Here is a 21,146-nt window from a genome sequence, read left to right on the forward strand (position 1 = left end):
GGAGGGGTAGTACCTCTGGTGGGGGACACGTCATGCTTCTTCTGGGGTAGTTTGTCTACCTTTGGTCCCTACCGTGTATTCTGCTCTCAGCTATGGCTTCTAGAAGCTGTTGGCATGCAGCAGCGGCCACAGCCCGGGAACAGCTTTGACTGGCTGGCTAAACCATGTGAGGATAGCTGATGGGTCTCAAACCCTCAGTGAGTTTAGGTATTCCCTTGCATGCAAAGACAGGCTCTGGCAGATTGAGTGAAGAGTCCAACAGTCAAGAAGATGGTTCCTACACGTGAAGGGCAAATGGGTCTCGTCAACCTAGGAAGGTAGCCCATCTAGCAGAAAGAAAACTCTGGTCCTAAACCTCTGCTGCCTTGTGGGATATCTTCAGGAGAGGAGAGGGCTAAGGAGTAAACCCTCAACAAATATGGAGTGGAGTCCCTAAGATGGTTGGATGGCACCTTGTACGCCTCCTTCTGACAAACTCCTGCTGCCAAGCTGGTGCCAAATGTATTGCTCTGCTTTCTTTTCTCAGCAAGGCCAAGAGGGGTATCTTGTTATCTGGGCAGCCCCAGGACCTTCATACACACTGCCCAGGCTTGCGCTCCAGGGAGGTCACTTCAGTGCTGCTAACACAGCAGTTTGGTTTCACCTCTGGAAGTGCGCTCTGTTGTCTCTTGAGACAGATGGATGCCAACTAATTTATTGAAATTACCATTTTTAGATCAGTTTAAAGGTTATAGGAAAGTTACAGAAAGTCTATCATAGGAAGTAAACAAAATTCATGTTATTGCAAGACATACTTATTTTGTTAAAGTTTTCTTTCTTACAAAAATCACTTAATATGCACTTAGGAATCCTGTTAGGGGGACTAAAAATTATTTATGGGTTCTTTTCCTTTTTTAGGATCCTTGTATTCTCAAGACCGAATTCTCCAAGCCATGGGCAACATCACGCTAGCATTCCACCTTCTTTGTGAACGCTGCAATCCTAGTTCTTTCTGGCTGCCTTACATCCAAACTCTCCCAAGTGAATACAATACTCCTCTTTACTTTGAAGAAGATGAGGTTCAATATCTTCAGTCAACTCAGGCCATACATGACGTTTTCAGCCAATATAAAAATACTGCTCGACAGTATGCCTATTTCTACAAAGTTATTCAGGTAAGAGCCTGGAACAGACACTGTATTATATGAGGACCATAGCAAAGTAGAACTCTGACATTTTTAAAAGGCTTGTTAAGTGGCCTAAAGTTCTAAGTACCACAGTACCAGTGCTAACCTGATTACTTTTTTACCATTGCTTATACTAGCAGAATGCTGTTGCTATGATAGTTGTTGTGTGTGGAGGTGGTGGTTATAAATGGAAGGACTTCTGATAGAAGTGCAGTACATCGTCTTGCTCTGAGTGCACACATGCGACATACATTTTGGGATAGCTATCTAGTGTTATTGGAAGAGGGTAGATTTTGCCGTCAGCAGTGGCCCAAGTGCACCATTTTATTTTCTCTATAGTGGATACCTGATTAATACTACTTTTTGCCCCTGGTGTGTTTAGCCATTAGATGTCTGCATAAACCTATCCTGGGTTGTTGTCATGGAATTTTGAGAATCACTCAAAATGTGCTATATCTGTTTCCTGCAGAAGATACTTTGTAGTGAATGGGAAGGGCTTCATTTTCCTTTGTTCACATATGCAAAATGATCCGAAAATGATTGTGATCATCTGGCATGCACTTGTGAAATTTTGTGTTCATTTTTAGTGAAAAATCTTTAGCCTGTAAGGTTGCTGATGTACTTCAGATGATATAGAATGTAATGGCAATAATTCAGTTGTTTGCAGAGCTCATTCATTCTCATGTATGACTCTTCATTTGTAGCCTTCGCCCTGCTCCCCGGCCCCCAAATATATACCTAATTCCATTGGGTAACATACATCTTTCCTCTTAAGGAAGTACTATAGCTCAGTAGTAGATCACATGAATTCACATGCAAAAGATCCCAAATTCAATCCTGGGCATCTCCAGCTGGATCTGGGCAGGACTCCTGTGTGAATTCTGAAGAGCCTCTAGCAATCACTGTAGACAATATTGAGCTCTATGGAACAGTGATCCGGCTCTGTGCAAGGCAGCTTTCAATGTTCCTCTACTTAGTTTACTGTTCTTTTATGAAGAGTATGCTCATGCTTATGATCTTAAAAGTGCTTTACTTCAGTAGTAAAATACTTCACTTGTGTATCTCCTGTCCTGTATCTTAGTTAGTAAACTGAGTTAGCAGTTTAGACACTACAAGAATTGAGTAAATTTTCTGCTGGAGCAAACTATGGCCTTTTTAAACCATGATAAAAAGGCAACAAAACCCAGACACCATATAATTTTACTTCATGCAGTCTAAACACAACCAGTATCTCGCTATCTAGATTTTTATCACCCCTGTAGCTCTCTTCTGTATCTTTTTTTCAGGGTAACCAAATTCGTAATGAACTGTGGAGTCCCATTTTAATACAAACTGTACCAGATAATATCTTCAAAGTACTAAGTAGTGTTGTTGCTACTTAACTCTTTGAAGTGGCTGGGGTTCAAAGAGGGTACATGAATGAGCAGGAAAGAACTATAGGCTCAGTCTCGGAGCTTTGCTCACTTTCTCTCTTTTTTGCTGTAGTTGCTTTTTTGCTTTGTAGAAGAGGCAGACAATCACTTAGTTTTAGAGGCATGAAAACAGCTACATCATAGAGTAAGCAACCCTTTGGCTGCAGGTAAAGTTCTCTCCTGTGTGTTCACGTGTTGACTTTCATACCTAATCATAGTTTCTATAGTCATAATCCTATTTCAGAACCTACACCCCAGTATTCACACTGATGTGCAGATCATTGATTCTGAAACTGTGGTCCATGAATTTTATTTGAGTGGTCTGCAATATACCCGCATTAAATATTCATCTTGTATTTTTATTGCTGCTTTATTTCTATTTTATTTTATTGTATTGCATTTTAATTTGCAAATTTTAATTTAAAAAATAAGAAATAAAGGAAGCAATAAAAACACAGTTAAAAATCATTCATCTAGTATAGGACATTACAGTTGCTACAACAGGCAGAAAAATCATTGAGTTGTCTACCAAGATAATCAACAGTTTTTAAGTAGCCTGTAGAGTGGGAAGTTTGGGAACTATTGGGTAGGTAATCTAGATAGAAAAGCAGCTTTGTAGTGGCCTACCTGCCAGCTCCCTGGGCAAAAGTATCACAGCTACTGCTGTGAAACCATTGCATCAGGAGCTCATCTGGGGCTGAGTGCCTCTGCACAGTAGTACTATTGATCCATGGCTCCTTCTTCCTTGACAGCTCTGTAGAGCTGACAAGCTAGTGGACTCTTTTGAGGAGGCAGGTTTGTGGGGGAGGAGAGAACATTTTCAGTTCTGAAAATGGCATTTGTTTCTTGTAACACAGCATCGCCTGTTCTCAATCTGTATACATTTTCCTTATGAGTGTTTCTTTCTTAGACCTCTGTCTTACGCTTGTCACACATAGCATTTCATAGCCACAGATGTAATGTAGCTGCCTGTGAGTAATCAAGGCATTATATTGTTAACACTATGGAAAAAGTGTCATTCAGGTAAAGTGTACTGGCAGAACATCTTCTCAGACATCATTTTGTGGCTCCTTAAAAATCAGGCAAAGATTTCTTAGGTAGTTATTCAGCCTTCATCAATCCTTTATTGCACAGAAATGTTTCCAATATACAGATGGGTGTACCATGCAGCAGCGTGTTTCAGCCATCAATGTTTAATGGAACAAAGTCTCTGCTGAAACATAATCTACTTCCTGCCTGTCTTTATTGAATTGTAATATCTATTTACAATTATTTAGAATGTTTTTTTAATATTTTAAAATTAAAGTTTTGTACTTAATGTTGTCATAAAAGCCACTTCGAAAGGTAGGCTAGACAAAATAGTCCCAGTTTGCCTTTAAAGCTATGTGAGTGGTTTTGTTTTGTTTTTTACAGAGGATATGAAAAATATCAACACTAGGTTTCCATAGTACTGAGTAAATCCGTTATTTCATTTCGAGAGCTATGTTTATAGAAAAACTGCCTTGTTTCTTTGCTTCAGGAGTCTAGGTTGCTCTAAAGTTGTAATAGTACCACTAGGTGGTATTTATAATTTGGGGAGTTCAAACCATGTCTGGACAATTCTTAAAAGGTTAAAAAGGTAAAGGAATCCTGGACAGTTAAGTCCAGTCAAAGGCGACTATGGGGTTGCGGCGCTCATCTCACTTCCAGGCCAAGGGAGGCAGTGTTTGTCCACAGACAGCTTTCCGGGTCATGTGGCCAGCATGACTAAACTGCTTTTGGCGCAATGGAACACCGTGACAGAAACCAGAGCGCACAGAAATGCCTTTTACCTTCCCGCCACAGCAGTACCTATTTATCTACTTGCACTGGCATGCTTTCAAACTGCTAGGTTGGCAGGAGCTGGGACAGAGCAACGGGACCTGACCTTGTCGCGGGGATTCGAACCACCGACCTTCTGATTGGCAGACCGAAGAGGCTCAGTGGTTTAGACTACAGCGCCACCCGCGTACCTATGGACAATTCTTAAAATATTGTATGAAGGGTTAGATTTAGATTTCTTCCATTGGGAACAGAAGGTACTATATTAATGAGACGCAAATGTCACATAAGCTCCAGCATTATTATTTTTTAAAACTGGCAACGCTAGGCATCTAACACTGCTTTAGCTGATAGGCTAACCAATCTTCATGCCTGCCATATGTTACCCTAGTGCAAAGTTAGTAAAGTTTACCACTAAATGGCATGATAGCTAGCTCATAATTTACATGTACTACTGACATTCAAGAGGACAGAGGTGTGATCATCATCTTGCCAGAATTTCCAAGTGAGAGATGTACTTGGGAGGAATAATGGGGTGTCTGTATGTTCTTTAAGAGGGACCTGTTAAAATGCATATTGCACCTATGCAATATGCAAATCATGTGGTTCAACTCTGCTTATGCTCATGCTCTTATGGCCTAGCTGCTGTTGCATCATTTAAAAAAAAAACCCAATCTACTAACCTCTTACCCATATGAGATTCAGTCATATATCAGTCCCTATAATAGTGAACTCAGGTGGCGTGTCCTGACAAGAGATGGGGCCACTGAGAAACAATAAAGAAGTATCAGCAGAGTCTGAAGAATCCTGAGATAGCATTTGTTGAAATGCTAACAATATTTTCATAGCCTAAGGGAGCGAACGAACGTAACACAAACAGTCCAGTGATGACAGAGCATGCTGGAAAGGAAAGACATTAAAGCAGGGATGGGTAGAGATGGTCTGCTGGAAGAGAGCATGGCTAGCTGGCTGGAGCTCTGAACAAGAACATTTTGTGGCAGCTAAGAGATAGAGCTACTAATCAGGAAGTCCGTGATTTGAATCTGATCTCTGTCATTAGCTCACTAGTTGATCCTTAGGTAAGCCATTCTTTCCTACCTCTCCCGCCCCCCCCCAAAAAAAACCCCCAAGCCACCTGTAGATTTGGAATAATACTGATTTATCTTACAGGGCCGTTGTAAGGATTGTAATTAGATATACACATAAAGCATTTCAAACACCTGAAAGTGCTTTACAGATTTCAAGCATTGTTTTCGCTGTCTAATGAATTGTGCCATATCTCGTTGGAAATCCAAGGGGTTGTATGAGAGGCAACTAGAACTACTTTTAAAAAATGCATCCTTTGCATCAGCTGGCAAATAAATACATGGTATCTTATCTCCTCCTGTTCTCACAAAGACCCTGTGATAATGACTGAAAAAAGAAAAACTAAAAATGCAGAATCAAGCATAGGACAAAATCATCACAGAAAACAGGTATGAAATCAGTGGCATAGTTGAGTTTCAAGGCTGACCTGAGTCCAAGTTCAGCGCTCTTTCCTGCACCACGGTGGCTTTTTGCTTAGTTTCTTTAACAAGTAAAGTGGTGGCATTTTGAGGTATTCTTTTGAGATGTGTTATGTTCATTTGGTAGCCAGTAATTGCTTCTTCATGAGAGCAGAGGGGAGGTTTAGAAGAGGGCAGTTTTCAGCTGAGCTCTACCTTTCTCTAAGTAGTCTGGATGTTCATGAAGATGGCAGAGACTTCTTCCTTTTACAGTTGCTCCCAGCTGAATATTAGTCTGGTTTGACAACTAAACACAGGTGCAACGCTGGCCTGCCAGAAATAGCCCATTGCTCCAGGCAAAGGACTCCACTGACACCATTGAAATGTATGCAATTTGATACTTAAAATGTGAACGGAGGTAGGTGACTGGATCTCTTAAGATTGCACTTCAAGAAAAAGAAAGGGCTTTGGGCTTAGATGTTCAAGTTACTTCAGGAGGGGTTTTCAGTTTGTTCTAATATGTCCATTTACTTGCGTGTGTTACTACCATTAGCATGTTATGGGCACTGAATGTGCACAGCAGAGTGAACAGAATCTGTTATGTTTATTGCATAATGCTGGATTCTCTATGCACTGAAATGTGGTGTAATAAGCACAAGAGGGAGCCATATAGTTTTACATTCAGAGTGAGATTCCTTGTTCCTTGAAGATCTATAATTTAGTTTGCCTTTGTAAATGACTATGCAGTGGTTTTCTGTTTTAACTTTTCCCCCAGCTTCCCAAGGGGCATGGCTGCAGCTTTCTGTCAAGGGGAATTGGTCCATAGATTATTGCAGAGCAGTGCTCTTTAGCTCATAAAACATAGGCAGCAGTACTTTCCCAGCTGAACCCCCTTTTCTGCCAGATTGGGAAATGAGAGAGGGAGAAAAAAGTGAATGATGAAAGCTTTTCATTCACCTTCTTAGTAACAAAAACATTTCAACGTAAGTATTGCTTTCAAAACTGTATTATTTCTCTACTGCCAAAATAACACCCCTATAAAACTAACATTCCTCAGTCTTCAGTATAATTTGTATTGCTTCCAGGGGGAAAAGAGCCACAAAAGGGTTAGGAAATTTGTCAGGGGCGTTAACTATTCTTTAATTTCTCCATATTGATCATTTCACAACAGCTTTCCAGTGTTTCAAAGCTACTTTTCTAAAAGTTCTACGGACGGGGAAAGGTGAAACCATGATACAGTTAACACATCTGCCTGTTGTCTATTGCTTTTGCACAGTTAAGGACTAGGAGTGTATTTCCCTATATTCATCCCTTCAGGCAAAGTGCTACAGTGGCAAGGCCAGAATGCAGTCCAGACAGCTGCTTCCTCCTTGATCTGCATGCCAGAGGAGAGGTACCCACTCCTGAGTGCAGTTGCCAAGTCAGCAAAAGGATCCCCCTGAGATGCTCTCTGTACAGAGAGGCCTTTTTACAGTAGAAAATACCGTATTTTTTGCTCTATAAGACTCACTTTTTCCCTCCTAAAAAGTAAGGGGAAATGTGTGTGCGTCTTATGGAGCGAATGCAGGCTGCGCAGCTATCCCAGAAGCCAGAGCACGGTATATTGGCTCAGATACTTTCTTATGGACTGGCGGCGGTGCAACATGTATTAGAGAATCAGTGGGGCACAGCAATCTCTGGATATAAACTATACATGAAGGACATACTGGAGGTGGTGTTGCTGTGGAAGTTAAATAGGGCATTGACCCCAGCAAGCTAGAAATCCCCAAAGGGGCAGAATCATTGTGGGTCATGATTTCTGGCTCCGGTAGTATTTTGGTACGTACTGGGGACACACTATCGTTCCCCGATGAAAATGTTTGGGAAGATCTAGAGATGAAGAATGAAATCAAGCAAGCATCCAGAAGAGGAGATGTTGTAATTTAATTAATTAATTAATTATTGTGTAACTTACACTCTAGAGGTATCACATTATATAGTCCCTATATCAGGTGATTTACAAATGGGGGGGAAACACTCATAAAGGGACTTCACAATTTAGCAGAAAAGCATAGATAGAGGAAAAATAGTTCATAATGCCTGCAGAAGAGATTACTAAAAAAAGGGGAAGAGGGTTGACCAGCAGGGTGAGGATGAAGTTGCTTTGAATATAGACAAAGAAGTAGCAAGGTAATTCCAAAGATAAGGGTCAATAACAAAAGTGAGGCAAGTGATTAAAAGTTGAATTTTAAAGTGTGAAATTAAGTGGAATCTAGTGAAGTTGACAAAGCTAAAGCAGGGACATTGTGGAAGTGATGAAAACAGAAAATGGGACTTGACTCAGCATTCGTAAGAGAACCAAGATGTAGATTAAGGAAGACCAGTAAGAAGAACATAATCAAGATGAGAAATAATAACAGATTGAAAAGTGTTTTAGTAGTGCTATATGGAAGAAAGGAATTAATCTTAGAAATATTGAGGTCATGAAAAAAGATCTGGCAAGGTCACAGATACCGGAGAAAAAGGATAAAGTGGAATCAAAAGCAATACCTAGATTATAAGTGTTATAGAAGAATAGCAATACTAGTTAAGGGGGGAGAACAATGCAAAGAAAAGATTTGGCAAGAAAGACCAATTTTTTAAGATTTAGTTTGAAAAGACAAAATTGTAATTGTCGACATAGAAATGATAGGAGAGATCATAAAGAATATGATGAGTTGGGGCCTCAATACAGATCCCTGCAAGTGACTAACAAAATGAGGGGAAATTTGTGGGAAGGAACCATTATAAGACAATTTGCAATAATAATTAGATGAATATTGAGAGAATCAAGTGAGGGCAGAAACTCTGTTTGGATAGAGACAGGAGAAGAATGGAATTATTATCAAGGGCTGAAGAAACACAGGCCCTGCTTTCCGAACATAATGCGCTCCCAGGAAATTGTTCGTTAGGCGAGTGTTTGCACAATGAGCTGATGATTTCCATTATTTCCTATGGGAACATTTCTAATCCATGATCTGTCTGATCCCTCTCCCTCCCTCTGTACTTTCTGCCCGAGACAGCTGGTTTCAACCAGCACAACACAAACAAGTAAGGAAGTGGGCAACCTTCTGATATTTGAATCAGCCATTTGTGTAGCAAGGTTGGGTTATAATTCTTTGTGTTTGGATAACTGAGATTTTGAATAACGAGCGTTCCAGTAGAGGGATCTGCACGTACCATCCGCAGTATAGAACTAACATATTCTATATTGCAAGGTGAGGATCCCTGCTAGGCAGCCTGAAGTATGCAGCAGAGTGTGTCCCTTTGCCACACTGTCACCCAGGATTTGGATACTAATATTTTCAAGATAAATAGAAACCAATTCACTAAGTCCCTTTTCTGTAACAGTGGGAAAATTGGGAGGCTGAGTGAGAACTTCCCATTTTGAAAATCATAAACTTCTCATTTGGGAAACAGTTATCTCCTGTATTTTGGACCCTGCTTGCCAACATAACTACTTTTAATTTATTTCTGCTTCTCTGAATGGCTTACGATCCCATTAAAATAGTCTCCCCAAACACTTTGTCTGAAAACACTGTGCTTCAAAACCATATATGCCAATATTAGATGAAATTGTTTCTGCACATTTTTAAGCCGCACTTGGGAGAAATATTATGTTGGCTAGAAAATACAGAGGTCTATGGAGACTCTTGCTTTAGAAGATGAGGTTTCTAACCCCTCTCCTGTCCACAAATTCAGAAGAGCAGTTGATTCTGCAGCTATAATAGTACAACCGCTTATTTTCCTCATATCAAGTTGCACTTCCACAGAGCAACTGACTCCATCCCCAGGGATGTTATCTGTGCTTTGGGACTCCATGCCTCAACAGTTAATCATACTTTTTCACTGATACATAGGCCTTATTGTTAGGATTTAATACTTTTTTTTCTTGATGTAACTGCAGTTATGAATGTTCAATAAAATCAAAGCACAGTAGAAAGCTGGTGTATCTAGAGTGAAATACTCAAAGGAGATATATATTCTAAGCACTGTTAAACTATTTAAGGGACTTATCTTGGTGGAAATTAGTAATTTAACTAAATTAGAAAATGGATTATCTTATACACTCTTAGAGTCTTGTGATACGTCTCAGTGTAGGAGGCTGGAATGTTTCTGAAGTGAAACTTATAAAATGCTTCTTTCTGTGTTCGCTGTGATAAAACTTAAGCATAATTGCTTCCCTCTGTTCACATCTCTGAGTGCTGTCCAATAATTGCTGCACTAGCCAAAGTAATCCTAAGTCATTTGAAAGTCCTAACATACTGCTCTCTCTTGTACGCACTGCTCTTGCCATGTAGAAAGGGTTCTGCTAACCACCATTATATCAGGTAATTTCAGTGGACTGGTGAAAATAGCTTTTGTTTAGAACACGAAGAGTTTTTGTGTTTTCACTAAGCTTTCAGTGAAAATACTACTTAGAGATTTTAAAAATATTAAGTGGTTTATAAATGCAAACAAACAAACAAATAGCTGCTAAATAAGACTCTGATTGGCATACTGACTGGTAGTACCTAAAAATTACGAAACAGTATGGCCATTAAAATGAATGTTACATTGTAAAGGTTATAGGTATTGAATTAGTGATTATATGATTATACCGAATACTATATTAAATGCCAATTTATAGAATCAGATTTGCAGAGACCCCTAGGGTCACCAAGTCCAGCTCCCTGCAATGCAGGAATCACAAGTAACAAATCCCTGACAGATGGCCATACAACCTCTGCTTAAAAACCTCCAGTGAAGGACAGGCCACCACTTTCCAAGGTAGTTCAAAGTTTTTTGTTATTATTAATTTCCCATCCTTCACCCTAAGGTCCCAGGGCTTAAAACAATTTAAAATACAACACTGAGAACAGTTTTAAAACTTACAAAAAACACAATTTATGTAAGAACATAAGAGCCCAGCATCCTGTTTGACACAATAGTCAACCAACAGCTTCCTTTGGGAAGTCCCCCAGCAATTGGTATTCAGCGACATGGTGCCCCTAGTCCTGGAAGTGGTACTATATAACCATCATGTGCTATACATGAGTGCAAGTTCCATTGTTGTTTGCTTCAAGTAAATATGCATAGAATCAGACCATTAGTAACTTTGATTCACCACATTATTGAATGGAAAATATTTAAATCTGTGCTTGATTCTAATTAATTGTAATTAGTGGGACTTTAAAATTCATAACAGTGCAATCCTAAGCATATTTACTCAGAATGTCCCAGTCTATTCAATGAGTTTATTCTAGGTTAGTGTTTATTCTAAGGCACGATCTTTTTCATTGTTTTATAGGCCAGCTGGAAGGTGACATGGGTATAGTAAATAAATTTGGGATATTACAATGTGTATTCCCATCTCTCTCTCTCTCTCCACCCCACAATACCTTTGGTTTAATGGATGCTGGTCCTTCCATATGATTGAGCTAGTTTGCCCTAGAAAGCTGTGTGGGTTTCCTAAGGGTACATCTTTTGAGTGTGCTTTTCTGCATAATGCAAGCTGACAGGAAATTACTGTTGGAAGAGAAGAACTATAAAGAAATCTACTCAAAAGACATTGAGTTACCTGCAGAGTATGTGCTAGTAGAACACTGGAAAGTTGGTTGATGCACATTTAATTATAGGCTCTTATTAACTAGTGACACAGTTTTAGCTCAGCTTTTGTTGGTATTTAATTTTTAATAATAATTAATTGTAACAATACTTCAAATTTATTTATTTATTTAAACACACACATACATATACCGTTTGATTGTATAAAAAAACCTCTAGTACTAATTTCTTGTCAGTTATCCTTCTACTTTGCCCTCACTGGCCAGAAATTGGATAATATATTTTCCCTTACAGTTCCTTTCACTGAAAGGGTGGCAGCCTTGAATTTTTTAAATAAATAAGAATTAGGAAAGAGGCTTGGAATATCCCTAAGGTGATCAACCTCACACCATCCCATGACTATGCCCTCTCTATTGTTTTCAGTTGGGGTGTAGGTATTAAAATGCAATGTTACTTCTCTTAGACTTAGTCATAAAGATGGTTGCAGTCAGTTAGAAGGCACAGCAAGGAACTATTGCTGTGTAGCATCCCAGCTGTTTCAGCACTGATTCTCTGGGGGAGAGAAGCACTTGACTAACCCATCCATAGCTAAACAGTGTGGGGTGTGTCGAGCATTATTTATGCAGACTCTTATTCAGTGTGGCCTCATTTCAGAATAAGTTGTGAAATACCCTATTTTGAAATTTGGTATTAATTTAATGTCGTTCAAAACTCAGATGGCAGAATTCTTTCCTCTGTATGTCCCCAGATTACTAATACTAGGGAGGCTAAAAGTTTGAATAATTTTTTCATTATCAATGTTTCTTTGAAGGTTCCGCTAACATTTTTTGCTATTTATATTGTGCATAAAGTTACAATATGGCGTGCTTCTAAGTATCAGGAATGATTTAGTTTACCTTGTGGCATATTAAGCTTTGTTCCAATTTAATGCCAAGCCATGGCTTGGTGATCAGAAAAATCTTTGCTTGTTCATTTGCCCCTTCTTCCTCATTTTACACAAGTTCTTTTTTCCACTTCCTGAGTTTTGCTAACAGTAGTTTGCTGCGATATTTGAATAAGCAAACTGTGGTTAGTGCTTTGCTTCTAAATTTAAATTTGCAAGCTGGGTTTTGGAAGTAAGGCACTAAATTTAGCCTCCCAGTTTAGTAGTCAGTAATAAAGTGATAATAGTATTTAGGTCTAGTAATGCATAGAAAGGTGCCTTCTGATCAGTATTGTTTTGATTATATGTTGGAACTATTTTGTATATTTGCAAAAATTATATTGTTACTTTTGATTATTTTGCTACTGATTCTAACTGTAATTGAGAATCCTTGGTTTCCTCCTGCATTTTATTCTACATCCATTCTTTAATAGATGGTGTGTAAACCAATCTACATATTTTAGAAAAAAAGTATTATTGCTGACATATTGATCTTTTGTATCCGAATTGGAGTAATATACCCACCTAGTCATGATCTTAAAACAGTCCACCCTTTTTACTGTATTTATGGAGAATCTATATGCCATTTGCAAAATGTTTTCCCAGATATCCAGTAGTATATTTTTACCGATTATGGGGGCCCATTTTTTTCATGTAATCTCTTATTTGTTCATATTCTGTTAGCGTATTTGTTAAGCAGCTGATATTATTTATTAACTTCTGTAGTTTTCATGATAAGGTATTTGAATTCAGTCATATCTCATTATTTGCAAACATAATTTCAGTTATCCTAGTACACATTACTTAATTTGAAAGCACTCAAACCAGGTGAGTTTCTTTTTGATACGGCTATTAACTAATCAGGGGAACAGCTGATTTAATCAGCTGGGTTTTAGTTGATTGGTTAAAGCTGCATAGGAATAAAATAGTTTAAAGTGGATGTACATATGTGTTGTATCAGTTCAGAAGAGGCATTCTGCTTCCACGTGAAAGAAGAGTGGGAATGCCTCTAATAAAAGGAGTGATGATGCCTCTTCTAAGATACCTCTTCTTGCCACTTGTTGTATTGTACTCATATTGAAACAGTTACTTCATCAACCAGTGTACCTTATTAATCAAATGTTGCAGATCTGCTTTTTCTATTATTTATTTGTTTAACAGGACTTGCAGTTACAGCAACTTTAGAGAGAAGAGATTCTCTTAGAGCTGTTTGCTTCAAAGGTTTTTTGTGGCTGACAGAGCAATAGCGGCCAGAAAGTGCTGATAGATTTTACTGCAGCAAGCCTTATGCACATGCCTGGCACATGCTTGTTTGTTTCCCGCACACTTTACACGTTGGCCTGAAATCATCATATAGCATCCAGTCTGATTGTTAAGGAGATCTCTCCTCCCCCTCCTGCCTATTAATAGGACGGGGCTGAGGAAAAGAGATCTCATTAGGATAAAGGGGAGACCACTGAGAATGAGGCAGCAAAGCATTGTGCTTGGTCAAAAGGGGGGAAAAAGCCTTGAGCTCTGTGTTCAAAGACATGCAACTTAACAAGGTGAAAATCTTAAGCCTCTAAGTACCTTAAAGTCCCCTTGCTTTTTTGCCACAAAGGTTGAGATGATACAAAGAAAATAACCTCATCTTGGTGCCGTTAAGGGATTCCTTATGGCTGTTGGAAAGATGAGAATTAATGTATGGATTCTTTTCACCAGCAAATTAAGCTCATGTGAAGACATGGACTTCTGAAGGCCTCTTCTGGCAGCCATCATATTCTACAGCATACAGTAAACATTAACTGGTCAGTGAACTCAGATGCATGTGTGCGCTATTAATACAGGAATGAACTCAATCCAGATTCTGCAATGCCATTGCTCGCTGCAGGAAAACAGTTGAAGGTAGTTTTCTGATTGCTCATGCAATGCATTAAACAGCAATGCAAGTGGCAGCTGATATTAAAAAATACAGGCACATTTCAGTGTTGCTCTTGTTCTCTCCTTCCTTCTCTTTTTGTTGTTCTCTGCACTAATCTATTTGTAAAATTGGAATAATTAAGAGCAAGGCTCCCATTGACAGGAGAAGAGGTGATAATATATTTTCCAAGGTGGCATGTGAACCCTTCACTATGTCAGTTATGGAATTGCCTAGCTATGTGTTAAAGTGTTAGTTATAATCTGGATAAATTATTAAGCAAATGGAGCTGCCCATGATCCTAGCGATTGAAGTAGACATACATAGGGTTGTACTGCATGCCATGGTCTCTTGATTCACCATCTATTAGAATTAAATTTCCCATCTCCAAACCTTTCCTTGTTTACAAATATCCATGTAAATAGTCTTATTACTAGTCCAATAAAACGGCAGCGTGTGCTTTTCAATTAAGCATTTGTCCTAATGTTCCTATTTGCATTTTTTTAGAAGTCTGCTACATATTCAGAGTTGACTAAAATAAAGTGAATGTAATACTGTTTCTCAAGCTAAGGAAGCATGAACTTAAAAGATCTGATTTTTGCCATTTATCAACTGGTTGCTTCATTTGAATAAGTGTCTATCTCTTTTTGATCAACCTGAAAAATTTGCATGCTCTGCAGCAGCCATATTCTATACTTTATTAAATATCTGTCAATTATAAATATCAAGGTTTTACATTAATGTCAAGATAGTACATCAAAAATTCATGGAATATGTGACTTTTTCCAAGGGTATTTAATACTTAATGCATTTGTGTCATTTTTCTTTCTAGATATATTGACAGGTTTTATTAAGTGTTTGTTAGGGAGATTTCATTTTTACCGAGGGACTGTAAAGAGAAGCTGCATGCTAAATCGATTTTTTAATCAGAGTATTCTTCTCTTGGTCACTTCAGCAGAGATACGCCAACATACTTTAAAACTCTGGAAAGCATTCTCAGAAATTCAGCAATTAATTTCTTTATAACACAATTCTCTAAACACGTATATTTTGCTGTGAAACAGTAATCATTTTGTATTATAATTCAGTATTGTTTCCTGTGCTCCATTAAGAGTAGAGCTTGATTTCTGGAACTGTACAAATAAGGAAATTTCCTTTGAAAAAAGTATCTTAAAAGGTACAGATGGCTTTCAAAAACATTGTATAAAGCTGTTGACTTTTATTTTCCCTGATCATTTTTAGTTTTTGCCATATAACACATTATTAAACACCAATTGTGTTAGATACGGAATGTGTCCACTTTCAGTGCTATTTTAGTATCGGCAACACAACCAGGATAAAACTGGAACTATAAATATGCATCCCCAGATTGAGAAGTCCTATGTTTTCCTCCTTGAAATAATACCTTTATGGGCAAAGCATACACTTCAAAATGCATAATCAGGTTTGCATTCTGTTGCAACTTTCTTCTATGGGCAGCGTTTGATGAATTTGTATGGTTTGGGGCAGGAAATGAGAAAATACTGAGAAGGAGCTGGAATCAGGTTAGTAACCAAGGGATGACAAACATAGCATTTACACATGGGCCACATAGTCCCTTAGGGCAGGGACAACTGAAATGATGCTCTCCAGATTTTGGACTACAACTCACTTCAGCCCCAGTCATGACCAGCATTGAGGGATGATGGGAGTTGTAGTCCACATCATCTGAAGGGAACCATGTTGGTTACCCATGGCACAGAGTGGATATGTAGATTGCATGTTTTTAATGAGCTTGTACTGTTAAGATTATGTCCTGGACCAAAATATCTTAGGAAATACCCATTTGCATAGCCTGAGGTGGTAATAGGCAAGTTTCTATGTATTGAGGCTCTACTCTAGGCTTCCTCTGTTCATGAACCCACTAGCATGTGAAGCTAGTTAGTGGTGATTTTCCAGAGGCAGTGATCTGCTCCTTTTTTCGTGAGGTTAAATTGGTCTGTTCAGTACAAGGCTTTTAAGTGACTTTATGGATACAGTCGTACCTCAGGAGTCGATTGCCTTGTGAGTCGAACGTTTTGGCTCCCAAATCCCACAAACCCAGAAGTGAGTGTTCCGGTTTGCAAACAATCTTTGGAACCCGAACGTCCAACGCGGCTTCTGCAGCTTCCGATTGGCTGCAGGAGCTTCCTTGGTTTCCAAACGTTTTGGAAGTCGAATGGACTTCCGGGACATATTCCGTTTGACTTCCGAGGTACAACTATATATTTGAATGTCATATTAAACCATAGTTCATGTATAACACTACTCAGAATTTCCCATTTCACTCTTCCCTCAATCATGGCTGCAAAAAGGCACAAGCCTTGCTTTGTTGCATTGGAGTCAGAATTGTAGAGTTGGAAGGGTTATCTAATACAACCCCCTGCAATGTAGCAATCACTTGATAACAAACTTGGGCCATGGCTTGTGGTTTGTTTGTAGAGCCCTAGTTCAAAGGACACAACAAGCTTGTGGTTTGGCATGGGCATAAGTAGAGCAAAGCAGGGAATCATTAAGCCACAGTTGAACATTAGGGTGTAAGTCAGCTTTGCAGTATTTGCTGGACAGAACAATCCCCCCTCGCCTCATGCATTGTTCTTGGGGTTCCCATGACCCCCCCTCAGCTAATTGGTTTTGTGGTTGAAAGTCCCATTGTGCAAACAGAGCTTCCACTGACTGGGTTTATTAGGTGAATTCTGGTTTAATGTGACATCGGAATCAGTTGTATATTTGTCTTGTTTAAAGAGCTGCTGTTGTTGTTTTAAAAAATCGTAATAATGAAAACAAAAACAAGGTCAATTTTTAATTTTCTGTAAGCCAACATCGTTTTTGTTTTTGTCATCATTTTTTACTGGATAAACATAGATTTCAAAACAAGAAGGTCTGTGTGAGCTTTCATTCTCTGCGGAAGTTACCTTCTTGCAGTCTGTGGTGAAGTAATCTGATCATCTCTATTTAATCGATGTTAAATTCCATCTTGAAGAAAATTGCCCTTCTGCATGTTTTTAAGACGAGTTCTAAGGCTGTATTCTGTATTAAATGTGTTCCAGTTTGGTACCAGTAGGTGGAGTCATAGCCATTCTAGCAATCCCATTTTTGCTTCAGAGCGATCTTAACCAAAGGGTATGACTGCTTAGCTGGAAGAACCCTTTTCTTAGTTGAATTGTTACACAAAAATAATGTACAGTAACAGCACTTTTTGTCTAAGGTTGTTTTATGATGTCCATAGGTATTTTCAAAAAGGGGTTGCCCATAACAAGACAAGATGTTGGCTTTCTAATGTGTTTTCCCCCGCCATGTCAATGCAAAATATCTAAGCAAACTAATAACCAGTAATCTGTGAACATTTTTTACTTGTCAAGGTAACTTTTACCAAAATTGGACCATTTGTGTAACCTTGAATTATGTATTTTCACTGTATCAATGCCCACATTGTCAAACAGTAAAAACGGGATAACTGAAAAATTATGTGCTTGGTTTTGATTTCAATATGCTTTTTGATTTATAATGAGACTAGTGATAATGACTTTCCTAAATTGTGACACTGAGCTTAACGCAAATTATTCTGAGAATATGCAACTAAAATAGTCTGAAATGAAATTTTGCATGTAAACCAAATCACTTATTTTTTATTAGTTGAGAGAGCCGTGGTTTTCAGAGCTAGTCCATCCATAGGGCTAATTTAAGGGGTTGGAGAGAGCAGACACCTGGGACATAACACCCAATTGGCAGTCTTTTGTAATATATAATTTGCCTAAAATTGTGCACTGAGCACAAGCTTTTGTTTTCTAATTGATTTACGGTTTGAGCCACTTTTACCTCATCCCCTACTGTCCTGCACACAGTGCCAGCAAGTACATTACTGTGAGAGATGATAAATTACCATGCACTTGTGATGCTAATGCATCAAGAGTAAAAAAAAAGAAAAAAGAAAAAAGGAGCACACTACATAGAGCTCCTTGCATTAACAGTGTTGCAAAGATACATCCAAGCAAAACTCATTTGTATCATTAGAAATAACCATTCATTTGATCACTTACTGAAACCTGCCTATTCAACTGTAATTGAAATGGAATATTAAAATGATACTGTTAATGGCTCTCAATCTCTTAAGAGGGGAAAGGGTTTTTTTTTAAGCATGTTCAAAAGGCTATGATTCTTTTTAGCTACTGTGTTTTAAAGTGCATAAGGCAAAGTGGCCTTGGAAGTACATGAAGTCGGTTGGCCAGAAACGAGAGGCTAGTTCTGTGTAATTAATTCCTCTTTTAAATCATTCTTATTTCCTCATAATAATTAAGGTAGGCTTGCCATATTTCAGAAAGTAAAATTCCTGAGACACCCCCAAAGTCGTTGAGCTTTCTCTTTCTGGGGCTGGCTGAGCGGCAGGCACCGGGCATGTTATGAGCTCCCACCTGGGGAGCCCCCAACACATGGGACTCAAACCCACAACCCTAAGATTAAGAGTCTCATGCAGAGGTATCCTGGGGTGTGTGTTAATGCACACACACAAACAAACAAATAACCCTTCCCTGCTCAGAATTCTTTTCCCAACAGATGTGGAGTATTTCAACCCAACCCCAGAGTGAGATCCCAGCATTCTGCAGAAGGAGTAGGAATGACAAGTTCACATTTCCTTCACATAGATGGAAAGAGGCTTTCCTTTTTACCCGCCTTGGTTTCCCCTCTACCAGGTCAGAGAAGACCAGAGAGACTCCATCTCAAATCCTAGAGAGTCCCTGCCAGTCAGCATAGACAACACTGAAGTAGAGGGACCGATAGTCAGCTTCCTACCTTCCCAATTCAAAGCATGGTTACTCAGAGCTTAATTCCATTTATCCCAATAGGGCATACTGCCTTGTAAGGTGCAGAGGCGTGCAGCCTTTAACATGTGGTACGTCCAAAATATAATTATATAACCTATGCATGTGACCATAACTGCTTGAACATTTAAATATATTATGACTTGCAAGGTATGTGTAACGTCTGATTATTATTATTTTTTTAAAAAAAAAAAAGAACCATGGATGTAAGGGAAGAGAGATGCTTAAAATACATTTACCCCTAAAGTGTGACTGAGAACATAGAATTAACATTTCTGGTTAAGAAAAGAAAATAATTGGGACAAGCTTTTTCTCAATCAAGTTTTTATGTGTGGCGTGGAGATGGGAGTCCACCTTAAATGTGTGTGTGTGAGATGTTGTGGGTTCCAGACTTTGAAATATGAAGAAACAGATTTATAGCGGCTGCTGGGCACAACAAATTAAGTTGACAGTGATGTATGAGAGCATAATAGCATGATGATCCCTCTGTAGCGCGGCTGGACGCCTCCTGCTTCATTTGGCTCTTGTTAGGATCTGTTAGGCAGCTAAATAATGAAATTCTGCTGACTGATTTCTGGTTGTTGTTTTTTGTTTTCTTTTTCCTTTTCAACTCTTCTCTGAATCCTCTTATTTCTCAGACCCATCCTAATGCCAGCAAACTGCCATTAAAGGATTCTTTCACTTATGATGATTACAGGTTGGTTTCCCTTTTTATATAAAAGTGGGTTGTTAAATGCCTTCAAATGCTTCCCTAGAAAATAATCAAGTTATTAATCATGAATCCCTGGTCCAGCCATAGTAGTTATATTATAGATCGGAGAATATAATTAATTTAGCCATCTAGATTTTAACATCAAAAGTTTTATAGCTAACCAGTTAGCATTAGTTAATGGTTGTTTCTAAATGCTGTTGTATTACTTTTCTTAATGCTTTATATTACTTTTTTAATTGGCCTTTAATACTCTGGTATCTATTAAAACAAAAGTAAGACCATATATATATATATATATATATATATATATATATATATATATATATACATACACATATGTGCTGGAGCATGCTTTGTAAGAAAAGGAATTACATTCATAGAAGTCTTGCTATGTCTGAATTGACTCCCAGAGAAATTATATTAATTTTCTGACATTATTGAGCTGTCACATCAAACCAATACATTAACCAAAACTGGATGCAACTTTTTTTTTGTTTAGTCTGTCCCACATTCCTTTAGGTTTTCAAAAGTTAGATGCTACAAGTGATATTATTAATATTAATATATAATAATAATATTATTACTACTACTACTACAACTATTAACAACAACAACAGCAGATTTTTTTCTGCCATTGGCAGAAAGTTGGGAAGGATTATAATCTGAATTGGAACTTTTTGTCTGTCTATGGCTTTCACTAAACTGAGTATTTTGTCTTGTAGATGGGCAGTTTCCTCTGTCATGACACGACAAAACCAGATTCCTGCTGAGGATGGTTCCCGGGTTACCTTAGCACTGATTCCTTTATGGGACATGTGTAATCACACCAATGGGCTGGTAAGAACAGTGTTGTTGGGTTGTGTGTGTGTGTGTGTGAGAGAGAGAGAGAGAGAGAGAGAGAGAGAGAGAGAGAGAGTGTGTGTATCCAATAGCACATTGACTAATCCACAGTGGCTATCCCTGGGATAATGGATATGTCTCAGGTTGACAAGATAACTCTAAATATGTCAGGACAAAGGAGATATTTTTAACAGGTGTTTAACATACAAGAGAAGGAGCCAGACACTCGGAGGTAAAAGAATTCCAATAGTAAGCAGCAGAATGGGGGGGCACCCTCTAGGCATGGAAGGTGTTGATTTGCGGATGCAAATGTTTGTTTCAGAGGACTTTACCACCTTAAAACTAATACCTAGACAGGAGAAGAAGTACAATATAATAATAATAATAATAATAATAATAATAATAATAATAATAATAATAATAATAATAATAATAGTTTATTATTTGTACCCCGCCCATCTGGCTGGGTTTCCCCAGCCACTCTGGGCGGCTTCCAACAGAAATGAAAAA

The 21,146-nt window shown here is 38.5% G+C and overlaps 1 protein-coding gene across 2 annotated transcripts in view; it reads left to right on the top strand.

The window, feature by feature from the left end:
- SETD3 (SET domain containing 3, actin N3(tau)-histidine methyltransferase) overlaps nt 1-21,146 on the top strand; it is a 49,424-nt gene that overhangs the window by 14,498 nt on the left and 13,780 nt on the right. For both annotated transcript variants that reach the window (XM_081911899.1, XM_081911898.1), the window contains exons 6-8: nt 898-1,154; nt 19,723-19,781; nt 20,519-20,633. In XM_081911899.1, coding sequence (XP_081768025.1) covers nt 898-1,154; nt 19,723-19,781; nt 20,519-20,633 — 431 coding nt within the window. The remainder of the gene's footprint in view (nt 1-897; nt 1,155-19,722; nt 19,782-20,518; nt 20,634-21,146) is intronic.

The sequence above is a fragment of the Podarcis melisellensis genome, assembly GCF_964234715.1.
Source record: "Podarcis melisellensis genome assembly, chromosome: 1".
In the NCBI taxonomy this organism is placed as follows: domain Eukaryota; kingdom Metazoa; phylum Chordata; class Lepidosauria; order Squamata; family Lacertidae; genus Podarcis; species Podarcis melisellensis.